This window comes from Scyliorhinus torazame, chromosome 3, assembly GCF_047496885.1.
Source record: "Scyliorhinus torazame isolate Kashiwa2021f chromosome 3, sScyTor2.1, whole genome shotgun sequence".
NCBI lineage: Eukaryota > Metazoa > Chordata > Chondrichthyes > Carcharhiniformes > Scyliorhinidae > Scyliorhinus > Scyliorhinus torazame.
The window spans coordinates 261,858,119-261,872,718 of NC_092709.1; the positions used below are offsets into that span (position 1 = coordinate 261,858,119).

Genomic DNA, 14,600 nt, shown 5'->3' on the forward strand with positions numbered 1-14,600 from the left:
CCGGTACCCAGTACCAAGAATTGAAGATTTATATGCCAAATTAGCAGGAGGTTTAACTTACACCAAACATGATATGAGTCATGCGTACCAACAATTAGAGTTAGATGAAACTTCCAGGGAATTTGTTATCATAAACACCAGCAAAAGGCTAACACCAGTATACCCGGTCTCATCTGCTTGCGCGATATTCCAGCGCAAAACTGAAAGCTTATTACAGGACCTGCCAAGGCAATTTTCTATCTAGATGATGTACCTATTACAGGAGCATCCGAGGAGCACCTAGCAAACCTCAAAGATGTCTTAAAAACATTTAAGAAAGCTGAAGTAAGGCTGAAATGGGATAAATAGATGTTCCAAGCTGATGAAGTGACATACTTAAGATTCAGAGTAGGCGCAAAAGGGCTGCACTCTATGAAGGAGAGGATCAAAGAAATGCCGGAGGAACTAAATTCATACTTTGCTTCTGTCTTCATAAAGGAAGACATGAATAATGTACCGGAAGTTCGGAGGAACACAATCAGAAGGGAGGAACTGAACGAAATTAGTATTGGTAAAGAAATGGTTTGGGGGAAATTAATGGGATTGAAGTACTCCAAACTTAACGTGTTAGTGAGAACACTTCCCGTGGGGGGCCCTACACAGCAGTGTGATCCAGGAAATGAACCTGGGTCCAAACTCAAACCACCCCACTATCTTAAAAAGCTACTCCCACTTTACCTGGACTCTCACTCTACCTGGTTGAATGCTTTCTCCGCGTCCATGGAACTTATTACCTGCAGCTCCGGACCTGACAGAGGCAACCTCGCCACATTCAACAACCTCCTTATATTGTCCAACAGTTGTCGGCCCTTCACAAACCCGGTCTGATCTTCCGCAACCACCCCCAGTCAGCAAACCTCTAATGTGTGTTGCCAGCATCTTAGCCAATAACTTCACGTCGGCATTTAATAGTGATATGGGCCGAAAAGATTCACATTCCTCTAGATACTTATCTATTTTCAAGATTAGAATGATTGAAGCCTGTGCCAATAATAATAATAATAATAATCTTTTATTGTCACAAGTAGGCTTACATTAACACTGCAATGAAGTTACTGTGAAAAGCCCCTAGTCGCCACACTCCGGCACCTGTTTGGGTACACAGATGGAGAATTCAGAATTCTCAGCTGGTACGGGAATTGAACCCACGTTGCTGGCCTTGTTCTGCATTACAAACCAGTTGTCTAGCCCACTGAGCCAGCCAATGTTGGGGGGGGGGGGGTCAACTCACCCTGGGCTAACTACTAATTAAACATCTCCATTAGATGTGGTCCCAGCTCCATTACAAATATTCTTTAAAATTCCACTGGGAATCCATCCAGGCCCAGATCCTTCCCAAATTGCATAGCGCAAATGCACCTCATAACCTCCCCCAGCCCCAGCACTTTCCCCTCTTCCACTACCAGGAAATCTAAACCATCCAGGAACTGTTTGAGATCTGAGTCCCCCTCCAGGGGCTCAGACCTGTGCAACCCCCGATAGAAGGTCTCGAACATACCTTACCCGGGTCAGAAATCACTCCCCCCACCCCCCCTCCCCCAAAAAATGTCCCACCTTCTCACTGTGCAGTTAATCAAAACCAGCTCCCCCCCCTAATTACCGCCTTTAACTTCTCCCAGAATATGGAGGGCGAGACCGCCGAGTGCTTACTGAATTCCACGTACGTTTCTCTCGCTGCCACTATCCTCTCTACAAATTTTATATGAATCAAGTATATTTCTGGGAAAATAAATTCTGAGTTCTAAAATGGAGAACCTTAGCACTAGCAGCCTTCAACATTAAAACAAATTGAAGACTATTAATGGTTTTATAAGAGAGCAAATTAGATAATTTGACCTGGGCTGTATCAATTGTTTGGGGTAGGAAGATAAATAATTAGGTGACAGCTTAAAAGATATTCCATTTAGTGATCAGTTTCCACACAAATCTGAACTATTCATTTACAGACAGATTTGAACAATAGAACTCTTCAAACTCTTAAATGCATACAAATTACCTACCTTGAGTGCATCTGGTTCAGCAAAGTAGGTTGCAGCTCCAAACTTCATTGGAATCCAGATATCCATCATCTGTGCTGCAATATGACTCATTGGAAGAAAACTAACAACTTTTTCCCTTGCTGCAGGTTTAATATCCACCATCTTCCCTGCTGTATTCGCAGTCCATGTCAGCTAAAAGAAGAGAACTGTCTTAACAACATTCTTCATTACAAGAGGAACGTCCAACATCCAAAGAATTGTTGAGTTTATGCAAGAAACATTCAGAGCGTTGAGATTTACAACCTGCCCCACCACAATCACCACACTCACCCAAAATTTGCTTTTGCCTGTAACCCTCCTGGGTGAAGACATAAGGATATTTAGTTTGTTCCCTGCTGAGGGAAAAAGGTGATTTATCTCCTTTCTGGGAGCAGCCATGACTTAGACCTGTTGATAATCCATAGAATTAGCCAAGAATCCCTCCCTCCCTTACATAATAGACAGGCTGGAATATGGCTCCACAAGTGGAAGAACCTTTCACTGTGAGGAACCATTTATCAGCTATGACACTTAGTTAAGACATCACCAGTATTCAATTCGACATAGAGTTATTTCAGACAATTGATGGATCCATTTTGGACCCTGTGTGGATAATTCCAAGGCTGAAGATCAGCAATCAAGACCGGTAATTTTGTTCAAAGTTTGCTTCAATTGATTTAGTTAATCTGCTGGAGAGGGCAGGTGGAGAAAATGAAGGGTTTATAAATGGATTTGGCAATTTATGGTGCAAGTAAAAATCTGTCAACTGTATAAATGCAAGGGCAGCACAATAGCGCAGTGGATAGCACTTCTGCCTCTCGGCGCCAAGGTCCCAGGTTCAATCCCGGCTCTGGGTCACTGATCGTCTGGAGTTTGCACATTCTCCCCGTGTTTGCGTGGGTTTCTCCCCCACAACCCAAAGGTGTGCAGGTTAGGCGGACTGACCACGCTAAATTGCCCCTTAAATTAGAAAAAATGAATTGGGTACACTAAATTTATATTTTAAAAAACTGTATCAATGCTACTGTTTTCTGAAACCCCAGAAGGTCATTAGGACACATCATGCAACCAATAGATCAAAAGGTAACCCCTTCCCTGCCTGGAGGCCAATTCAGGCTATTAGCAGCTAATTAATAGCTTATGAGACTTGTGCTCCTGAACCAGTTACTCCTCTGACAAAGCTGTTCTAGTACAGCTACAACACTAGCATAAATCTGATCATTTGGAAAAATGCCAAGGAATGTCCTGTCCACAGAAAGTAGGACAAATCCAACCTGGCCAATTATTGCCCCGTCAGTCTACTCTCAATCATCTGAAAAGCTATGGAAGGGATCATCAACCATGCTATCAAGTAGCACAGAGTGCTGAATTTGGTGCATTTGAGTGCTATAGAAAGAGTTTGGTGACCGAGGGAGTATAAGGCTTCATTTTTATCTAGAGTTTAGTCTTTCTTTTATTTAGTTAATTGACTTAAAAGTTGCTGTTTGGTTTAGAAGAAGGTGAATTTTCAATCAGCTTTAAACAGGCTTCTACTTCTAGGCACTTGCAGCTGGAGCTTGTTAATTAGTTAATTGGATTAGGCCAGTTTTCAGAGGCTAGATTCACAGTATAAAAGTGATCCCCTACAGTGCAGACTTTGTTTGCACTGAGTGCTGAATTTGGTGCATTTGAGTGCTATAGTGAGAACATAGAACATAGAAAATACAGCACAGAACAGGCCCTTTGGCCCACGATGTTGTGCCGAACCTTTGTCCTAGACTAATCATAGATTATCATTGAATTTACAGTGCAGAAGGAGGCCATTCGGCCCCCCGAGTCTGCACCGGCTCTTGGAAAGAGCACCCCTCCCAAACTCAACACCTCCACCCAACACCAAGGGCAATTCTGGACACGAAGGGCAATTTATCATGGCCAATGCACCTACCCTGCACATCTTTGGACTGTGGGAGGAAACCGGAGCACCCGGAGGAAACCCACACAGACACGGGGAGGACGTGCAGACTCTGCACAGACAGTGACCCAAGCCGGAATCGAACCTGGGACCCTGGAGCTGTGAAGCAATTGTGCTATCCACAATGCTACCGTGCTGCCCTTAAGAACAAATAAATCTACACTATATCATTTTACTGTAATCCATGTACCTATCCAATAGCTGCTTGAAGGTCCCGAATGTTTCCGACTCAACTACTTCCACAGGCAGTGCATTCCATGCCCCCACTACTCTCTGGGTAAAGAACCTACCTCTGATATCCCTCCTATATCTTCCACCTTTCACCTTAAATTTATGTCCCCTTGTAATGGTTTGTTCCACCCGGGGAAAAAGTCTCTGACTGTCTACTCGATCTATTCCCCTGATCATCTTATAAACCTCTATCAAGTCGCCCCTCATCCTTCTCCGTTCTAATGAGAAAAGGCCTAGCACCCTCACCCTTTCCTCGTAAGACCTACTCTCCATTCCAGGTAACTTCCTGGTAAATCTTCTTTGCACCTTTTCCAAAGCTTCCACATCCTTCCTAAAATGAGGTGACCAGAACTGTACACAGTACTCCAAATGTGGCCTTACCAAAGTTTTGTACAGCTGCATCATCACCTCACGGCTCTTAAATTCAATCCCTCTGTTAATGAACGCGAGCACACCATAGGCCTTCTTCACAGCTCTATCCACTTGAGTGGCAACTTTCAAAGATGTATGAACATAGACCCCAAGATCTCTCTGCTCCTCCACATTGCCAAGAACGCTACCGTTAACCCTGTATTCCGCATTCATATTTGTCCTTCCAAAATGGACAAACTCACACTTTTCAGGGTTAAATTCCATCTGCCACTTCTCAGCCCAGCTCTGCATCCTATCTATGTCTCTTTGCAGCCGACAACAGCCCTCCTTACTATCCACAACTCCACCAATCTTCGTATCGTCTGCAAATTTACTCACCCACCCTTCAACTCCCTCATCCAAGTCATTAATGAAAATCACAAACAGCAGAGGACCCAGAACTGATCCCTGCGGTACGCCACTGGTAACTGGGATCCAGGCTGAATATTTGGCATCCACCACCACTCTCTGACTTCTATCGGTTAGCCAGTTCGTTATCCAACTGGCCAAATTTCCCACTCTCCCATGCCTCCTTACTTTCTGCAGAAGCCTACCATGGGGAACCTTATCAAATGCCTTACTAAAATCCATGTACACTACATCCACTGCTTTACCTTCATCCACATGCTTGGTCACCTCCTCAAAGAATTCAATAAGCTTTGTAAGGCAAGACCTACCCCTCACAAATCCGTGCTGACTATCCCTAATCAAGCAGTGTCTTTCCAGATGCTCAGAAATCCTATCCTTCAGTATCCTTTTCATTACTTTGCCTATCACCGAAGTAAGACTAACTGGCCTGTAATTCCCAGGGTTATCCCTAGTCCCTTTTTTGAACAGGGGTACGACATTCGCCACTCTCCAATCCCCTGGTACCACCCCTGTTGACAGTGAGGACAAATAGATCATTGCCAATGGCTCTGCAATTTCATCACTTTCTTCCCATAGAATCCTTGGATATATCCCGTCAAGCCCGGGGGACTTGTCTATCCTCAGGTTTTTCAAAATGCCCAACACATCTTCCTTCCTAACAAGTATTCCCTCGAGCTTACCAGTCTGTTTCACACTGTCCTCTCCAACAATATCGCCCCTCTCATTTGTAAATACAGAAGAAAAGTACTCGTTCAAGACCTCTCCTATCTCTTCAGACTCAATACACAATCTCCCGCTCCTGTCCTTGAACGGACCTACCCTCGCTCTAGTCATTCTCATATTTCTCACATGTGGAAAAGGCCTTGGGGTTTTCCTTGATCCTACCCGCCAAAGATTGTTCATGCCCTCTCTTAGCTCTCCTAATCCCTTTCTTCAGTTCCCTCCTGGCTATCTTGTATCCCTCCAATGCCCTGTCTGAACCTTGTTTCCTCAGCCTTACATAAGTCTCCTTTTTCCTCTTAACAAGACATTCAACCTCTCTTGTCAACCATGGTTCCCTCACTCGACCATCTCTTCCCTGCCTGACAGGGACATACATATCAAGGACACGTAGTACCTGTTCCTTGAACAAGTCCCACATTTCACTTGTGTCCTTCCCTGACAGCCTATGTTCCCAACTTATGCACTTCAATTCTTGTCTGACAACATCGTATTTACCTTCCCCCAATTGTAAACCTTGCCCTGTTGCACACACCTATCCCTCTCCATTACTAAAGTGAAAGGCACAGAATTGTGGTCACTATCTCCAAAATGCTCCCCCACTAACAAATCTATCACTTGCCCTGGTTCATTACCAATTACTAAATTCAATATTGCCCCTCCTCTGGTCGGACAATCTACATACGGTGTTAGAAAAGCTTCCTGGACACACTGCACAAACACCACCCCATCCAAACTATTTGATCTAAAGAGTTTCCACTCAATATTTGGGAAGTTAAAGTCACCCATGACTACTACCCTGTGACTTCTGCACCTTTCCAAAATCTGATTCCCAATCTGTTCCTCCACATCTCTGCTACTATTGGGGGGCCTATAGAAAACTCCTAACAAGGTGACTGCTCCTTTCCTATTTCTGACTTCAACCCATACTACCTCATTAGTGTGATACTCCTCGAACTGCCTTTCTGCAGCTGTTATACTATCTCTAATTAACAATGCCACCCCCCCACCTCTTTTACCACCCTCCCTAATCTTATTGAAACATCTATAACCAGGGACCTCCAACCACCATTTCTGCCCCTCTTCTATCCAAGTTTCCGTGATGGCCACCACACCCAAGTACCGATCCATGCCTTAAGTTCACCCACCTTATTCCTGATGCTTCTTGCGTTGAAGTATACACACTTCAACCCATCTCCGTGCCTGCAAGTACTCTCCTTTGGGACTTCCGGGTGCAGCGATGACCTGCTGAGTCGCACGTTTCGGCAGCTCCCGGTGAAACGGACTTTTGGGCTCTTGATAGGAGCCCCAACGGCAATTTTGACGGCTAAAAACACTGTGCGGTAAACCAGAAGGGAATCCCCCCTGGATACGGATGGAAAAAGGAGAAAGTGGCCGGATTGCAGTGGATCCTTTAGAACAGCGGCAAGGAAGGCAAGCAAATACCAAGATGGCGTCGGAAGGTGGCAGTTTAACATGGGGCCCTGAACAACAAGAGTTCTTGAAATGCTGTGTGGAAGAGCTCAAAATGGAAATGAAGAAAGAGCTGTTGGCCCCGATACTACAGGCGATCGAAGGGCTAAAGGAGGAACAAAAGACCCAGGAGCGGGAGCTTCGGGTCGTGAAGGCAAAGGCAGCCGAGAATGAGGATGACATACAGGGCCTGGTGGTGAAGACGGAGACGCATGAGGCACATCAGAAACGATGTGTGGAAAGGTTGGAGGCACTGGAGAACAACGCAAGGAGGAACAACCTGAGGATTCTTGGTCTTCCTGAAGGTGTGGAGGGAGCGGACGTCGGGGCATATGTGAGCACGATGCTGCACTCGTTAATGGGAGCGGAGGCCCTGGCGGGTCCGTTGGAGGGAGCATACCGAGTGATGGCGCGAGGACCGAGAGCAGGAGAAATTCCCAGAGCCATAGTGGTGAGATTCCTCCGTTTTAAGGATAGAGAAATGGTCCTTAGATGGGCAAAGAAAACTCGGAGCAGTAAATGGGAGAACACGGTGATCCGCGTTTATCAAGACTGGAGTGCGGAGGTGGCGAGAAGGAGGGCGAGCTTTCATCGGGCCAAGGCGGTGCTTCATAAAAAGAAGATAAAATTTGGAATGCTGCAACCGGCAAGACTGTGGGTCACATATCGAGGGAGGCACCACTACTTTGAGACGGCGGATGAAGCGTGGACTTTTATTGTGGAAGAAAAACTGGAATGAGCGGGTTATTAAAAAGAACGTTTGAACAAAGTGGTGGGGCGAATGTGGGGGGAAGAGGGGGGTTAAAAAGGGGGGGAAAGAGGAGTTTTATGTACTAATCCTGCGATGTGGTAACTTTTCTCTCTCCCACAGGTGGTGATGGGGGGAGGAGGGGAGGTGGAGGAGATGGGGCGTTGGCATTTGGGGGTGGGGCCAAGGGAGAAGCGCGGGCTTGGTTCCCGCACTATGATAATCATGGCGGGAATAGAGAAGCAGGAAGGAGGGGGCGTCGCACGGTGCGAGCCGAGGTCACGGGGGGGAAGCCGAGGTCGGCCAGAGTTTGCTGACTTCTGGGAGCAACATGGGGGGAGTAATTACGCTAGCGGGGGATCTAGCGGGGGGGGGGAATTACTGGGTTGCTGCTGCTGGGGAGAGGGGGGAGCTGGTATGGGAGAGGATTGGCGGGGGGGCACCGCCTGGGGGAGATACAGCTGCGTGGGAACCGGGTGAGGAGCTGGAAAAAGGTGATGGCTAATCGACAAGGGGGGGGATAGGAAGCCCCCCAACCCGGCTGATCACGTGGAACGTGAGAGGGCTGAACGGGCCGATAAAGAGGGCACGGGTACTCGCACACCTTAAGAAACTTAAGGCAGATGTGGTTATGTTACAGGAAACGCACCTGAAACTGATAGACCAGGTTAGGCTACGCAAAGGATGGGTGGGGCAGGTGTTCCATTCGGGGCTAGATGCGAAAAACAGGGGGGTGGCTATATTAGTGGGGAAGCGGGTAATGTTCGAGGCAAAGACTATAGTGGCGGATAAGGGGGGCAGATAAGTGATGGTGAGTGGCAAACTACAGGGGGAGACGGTGGTTTTGGTAAACGTATATGCCCCGAACTGGGATGATGCCAATTTTATGAGGCGGATGCTAGGACGCATTCCGGACCTAGAGATGGGAAAGCGGATAATGGGGGGGAGATTTTAATACGGTGTTGGAACCAGGGCTGGATAGGTCGAAGTCCAGGACTGGAAGGAGGCCGGCAGCAGCCAAGGTACTTAAAGATTTTATGGAGCAGATGGGAGGTGTAGACCCGTGGAGATTTAGCAGACCTAGGAGTAAGGAGTTCTCGTATGTCCATAAAGTCTACTCGCGAATAGACTTTTTTGTGCTGGGAAGGGCATTGATCCCGAAGGTGAGGGGAATGGAGTATACGGCTATAGCCATTTCGGATCACGCTCCACACTGGGTAGACTTGGAGATAGGGGAGGAAACAGGAGGGCGCCACCCTGGAGAATGGACATGGGACTAATGGCAGATGAGGGGGTGTGTCTAAGGGTGAGGGGGTGCATTGAAAAGTACTTGGAACTCAATGATAATGGGGAGGTCCAGGTGGGAGTGGTCTGGGAGGCGTTGAAGGCGGTGGTTAGAGGGGAGCTGATATCAATAAGGGCACATGAAGGGAAGCAGGAGAGTAAGGAACGGGAGCGGTTGCTGCAAGAACTTTTGAGGGTGGACAGACAATATGCGGAAGCACCGGAGGAGGGACTGTACAGGGAAAGGCAAAGGCTACATGTAGAATTTGACTTGCTGACTACGGGCACTGCAGAGGCACAATGGAGGAAGGCACAGGGTGTACAGTACGAATATGGGGAGAAGGCGAGCAGGTTGTTGGCACACCAATTGAGGAAAAGGGGAGCAGCAAGGGAAATAGGGGGAGTGAGGGATGAGGAAGGAGAGATGGAGCGGGGAGCGGAGAGAGTGAATGGAGTGTTCAAGACATTTTATAAAAAATTATATGAAGCTCAACCCCTGGATGGGAGGGAGAGAATGATGGGCTTCTTGGATCGGCTGGAATTTCCCAAGGTGGAAGAGCAGGAAAGGGTGGGACTGGGAGCACAGATCGAGGTAGAAGAAGTGGTGAAAGGAATTAGGAGCATGCAGGCGGGAAAGGCCCCGGGACCGGATGGATTCCCAGTCGAATTCTATAGAAAATATGTGGACTTGCTCGCCCCGGTACTGACGAGGACCTTTAATGAGGCAAAGGAAAGGGGACAACTGCCCCCGACTATGTCTGAAGCAACGATATCGCTTCTCTTAAAGAAGGAAAAGGACCCGCTACAATGCGGGTCCTATAGACCTATTTCCCTCCTAAATGTAGATGCCAAGATCCTGGCCAAGGTAATGGCAATGAGAATAGAGGAATGTGTCCCGGGGGTGGTCCACGAGGACCAAACTGGGTTTGTGAAGGGGAGACAGCTGAACACGAATATACGGAGGTTGTTAGGGGTAATGATGATGGCCCCACCAGAGGGGGAAACGGAGATAGTAGTGGCGATGGATGCCGAGAAAGCATTTGATAGAGTGGAGTGGGATTATTTGTGGGAGGTGTTGAGGAGATTTGGTTTTGGAGAGGGGTATGTTAGATGGGTGCAGCTGTTGTATAGGGCCCCAGTGGCGAGCGTGGTCACGAATGGACGGGGATCTGCATATTTTCGGCTCCATAGAGGGACAAGGCAGGGATGCCCTCTGTCCCCATTATTGTTTCCACTGGCGATTGAGCCCCTGGCGATAGCGTTGAGGGGTTCCAAGAAGTGGAGGGGAGTACTTAGAGGAGGAGAAGAACACCGGGTATCTTTGTATGCGGACGATTTGCTACTATACGTGGCAGACCCGGCGGAGGGGATGCCAGAAATAATGCGGATACTTGGGGAGTTTGGGGATTTTTCAGGGTATAAATTGAACATGGGGAAAAGTGAGTTGTTTGTGGTGCATCCAGGGGAGCAGAGTAGAGAAATAGAGGACCTACCGTTGAGGAAGGTAACAAGGGACTTTCGTTACCTGGGGATCCAGATAGCCAAGAATTGGGGCACATTGCATAGGTTAAATTTAACGCGGTTGGTGGAACAAATGGAGGAGGATTTCAAGAGATGGGATATGGTATCCCTGTCACTGGCAGGGAGGGTGCAGGCGGTTAAGATGGTGGTCCTCCCGAGATTCCTCTTTGTGTTTCAGTGCCTCCCGGTGGTGATCACGAAGGCTTTTTTTTTTTATAAAAGGATTGAAAAGAGCATCATGGGTTTTGTGTGGGCCGGGAAGACCCCGAGAGTGAGGAAGGGATTCTTACAGCGTAGCAGGGATAGGGGGGGGCTGGCACTACCGAGCCTAAGTGAGTATTATTGGGCCGCTAATATTTCAATGGTGAGTAAGTGGATGGGAGAGGAGGAGGGAGCGGCGTGGAAGAGATTAGAGAGGGCGTCCTGTAGGGGGACTAGCCTACAGGCTATGGTGACAGCCCCATTGCCGTTCTCACCGAGGAACTACACCACAAGCCCGGTGGTGGTGGCTACACTGAAGATTTGGGGACAGTAGAGACGGCATAGGGGAAAGACTGGAGCCTTGGGGGGGTCCCCGATAAGAAACAACCATAGGTTTGCCCCGGGGGGAATGGATGCGGGATATGGAATGTGGCAAAGAGAAGGAATAACGCAACTGAAAGATCTGTTTGTGGATGGGAAGTTCGCGAGTCTGGGAGCGCTGACCGAGAAATATGGGTTGCCCCAAGGGAATGCATTCAGGTATATGCAACTGAGGGCTTTTGCGAGGCAACAGGTGAGGGAATTCCCGCAGCTCCCGACACAAGAGATGCAGGACAGAGTGATCTCAAAGACATGGGTGGGGGATGGTAAGGTGTCAGATATATATAGGGAAATGAGGGACGAAGGGGAGACTATGGTAGATGAACTAAAAGGGAAATGGGAAGAAGAGCTGGGGGAGGAGATCGAGGAGGGGCTGTGGGCAGATGCCCTAAGCAGGGTAAACTCGTCGTCCTCGTGTGCCAGGCTAAGCCTGATTCAGTTTAAGGTATTACACAGGGCGCATATGACTGGAGCACGGCTCAGTAAATTTTTGGGGGTGGAGGATAGGTGTGCGAGGTGCTTGAGAAGCCCAGCGAATCATACCCATATGTTTTGGTCATGCCCGGCACTACAGGGGTTTTGGATGGGGGTGACAAAGGTGCTTTCAAAAGTAGTAGGGGTCCGGGTCGAACCAAGCTGGGGGTTGGCTATATTTGGGGTTGCACAAGAGCCTGGAGTGCAGGAGGCGAGAGAGGCCGATGTTTGGCCTTTGCGTCCCTAGTAGCCCGGCGCAGGATACTGTTGATGTGGAAGGAAGCCAAGCCCCCGGGGGTGGAGACCTGGATAAATGACATGGCGGGGTTTATAAAGCTAGAGCGGATTAAGTTCGTCCTAAGGGGGTCGGCTCAAGGGTTCACCAGGCGGTGGCAACCGTTCGTCGAATACCTCGCAGAAAGATAGACGGAATGGAAAAAAGAAGGCAGCAGCAGCAGCCCAGGATTGGGGGGGGGGGGGGGGGGGGGAAAGAGGAGGAGGAGGAACCAGAAGGACTCTCAGGGTTGTTAATATATACTGTATAATATGTATAGGTCGTTGCTACAGATAATTATATATTGGACTGTTAAATTATATTTTTGGAGAGTGTTACTTGTGACAAGGCAGTTGCCAATTAGGGCTAGTTTTCATTTTTGTTATTTATTATTTATTCATTTTTTGTTTATAAAATAGGTCATTGTTATTTGTGTTGTTATAATATTGTGTAAAGGATGCACAACGTACTGTGTTGGTTGACCAAAAATTTTCAATAAAATATTTAGAAAAAAAAAAGTACTCTCCTTTGTCAGTGTTCCCTTCCTCACTGCCTCATTACACGCTTTGGCATCCTGAATATCGGCTACCTTAGTTGCTGGACTACAAATCCGGTTCCTATTCCCCTGTCAAATTAGTTTAAACCCTCCCGAAGAGTACTAGAAAACCTCCCTCCCAGGATATTGGTGCCCCTCTGGTTCAGATGCAGCCCGTCCTGCTTGTATAGGTCCCACCTTCCCCAGAATGCGCTCCAATTATCCAAATACCTGAAGCCCTCCCTCCTACACCATTCCTGCAGCCACGTGTTCAACTGCACTCTCTCCCTATTCCTAGCCTCGCTATCATGTGGCACCGGCAACAAACCAGAGATGGCAACTCTGTCTGTCCTGGCTTTTAACTTCCAGCCTAACTCCCTAAACTTGTTTATTACCGCCACACCCCTTTTCCTACCTAAGTCGTTGGTATCAATGTGCACCACGACTTCTGGTTGCTCGCCCTCCCCCTTAAGGATCCTGAAGACACGATCCGAGACATCCCTGACCCTGGCACCCGGGAGGCAACATACCTTCCGGGAGTCTCGCTCGCGACCACAGAATCTCCTATCTATTCCCCTAACCATTGAATCTCCTACAACTATTGCTTTTCTATTTCTCCCCCCCCCCTTCCCTTCTGAGCCCCAGAGCCAGACTCAGTGCCAGAGACCTGGCCGCTAGGGCCTTCCCCCGGTAGGTCATCCCCCCCAACAGCATCCAAAACGGTATACTTGTTTTGAAGGGGAATGGCCACGAGGGATCCCTGCACTGTCTGCCTGTTTGGTTTTTTTCCCCCTGACTGTAACCCAGCTATTCTTGTCCTGTACCTTGGGTGTGGTTACCGCCCTGTAACTCTTCTCAATCACCCCCTCTGCCTCCCGGATGATCCGAAGTTCATCCATCTTCAGCTCCAGTTCCCTAACACGGTCTTTGAGGAGCTGAAGTTGGGTGCACTTCCCGCAGGTATAGTCAGTGGGGACACCGGTGGTATCCCTCACCACCCACATCCTACAGGAGGAGCATGCAACTGGCCTAGCCTCCATCCCCTCTTACCTGACAGAATAGAGCTGCCCTGTGGACTAACTAGATCTCCGCCCTCCGACTCTGCTCCCAGTCAGATACACTTTCTGTAAACTCCTGGCTCTCTTCTCACTCTGCGGAAATGTCGGAAACAAAATGAAAGGAGCACCTTACTCCCTCCTCACCTAACTCCCTCGGTCACCAAACTCTTACTATAGCACTCAAAATGCACCAAATTCAGCACTCCCTCGGTCACCAAACTCTTACTATAGCACTCAAAATGCACCAAATTCAGCACTCCCTCGGTCACCAAACTCTTACTATAGCACTCAATGCACCAAATTCAGCACTCAGTGCAAACAAAGTCTGCACTGTAGGGGATCACTTTTATACTGTGAATCTAGCCTCTGAAAACTGGCCTAATCCAATTAACAAGCTCCAGCTGCAAGTTCCTACAAGTAGAAGCCTGTTTAAAGCTGATTGAAAATTCACCTTCTTCTAAACCAAACAGCAACTTTTAAGTTAATTAACTAAATAAAAGAAAGACTAAACTTTAGATAAAAATGAAGCCTTATACTCCCTCGGTCACCAAACTCTTTCTATAGCACTTAAATGCACCAAATTCAGCACTCAGTGCAAACCGAGTTTGGTGACTGAGGCAGTGCTGAAATTGGTGCATTTGAGTGCTATAGTGAGAGTTTGGTGACTGAGGGAGTGCTGAATTTGGTGCATTTGAGTGCTATAGTGAGAGTTTGATGACTGAGGGAGTTAGGTGAGGAGGGAGTAAGGTGCTCCTTTCATTTTGTTTCCTACATTTCTGCAAAGAGTGAGAAGAGAGCCAGGAGTTTACAGAGAGTGCAGCTGACTGGGAGCAGAGTCGGAGGGCGGAGATCCAGTTGGTCCACAGGGCAGCTATATTCTGTAAGGTAAGAGGGGATGGAGGCTAGGCCAGT

General features: G+C 48.0%; 1 protein-coding gene across 4 annotated transcripts in view; it reads right to left on the minus strand.

Annotated features, from left to right (window-relative positions):
• The window catches only part of LOC140409078 (long-chain-fatty-acid--CoA ligase ACSBG2-like), a 278,888-nt gene that overhangs the window by 114,193 nt on the left and 150,095 nt on the right, over positions 1-14,600 (minus strand). For all 4 annotated transcript variants that reach the window (XM_072497172.1, XM_072497171.1, XM_072497170.1 and 1 more), the window contains one exon: positions 2,040-2,210. In XM_072497172.1, coding sequence (XP_072353273.1) covers positions 2,040-2,210 — 171 coding nt within the window. The remainder of the gene's footprint in view (positions 1-2,039; positions 2,211-14,600) is intronic.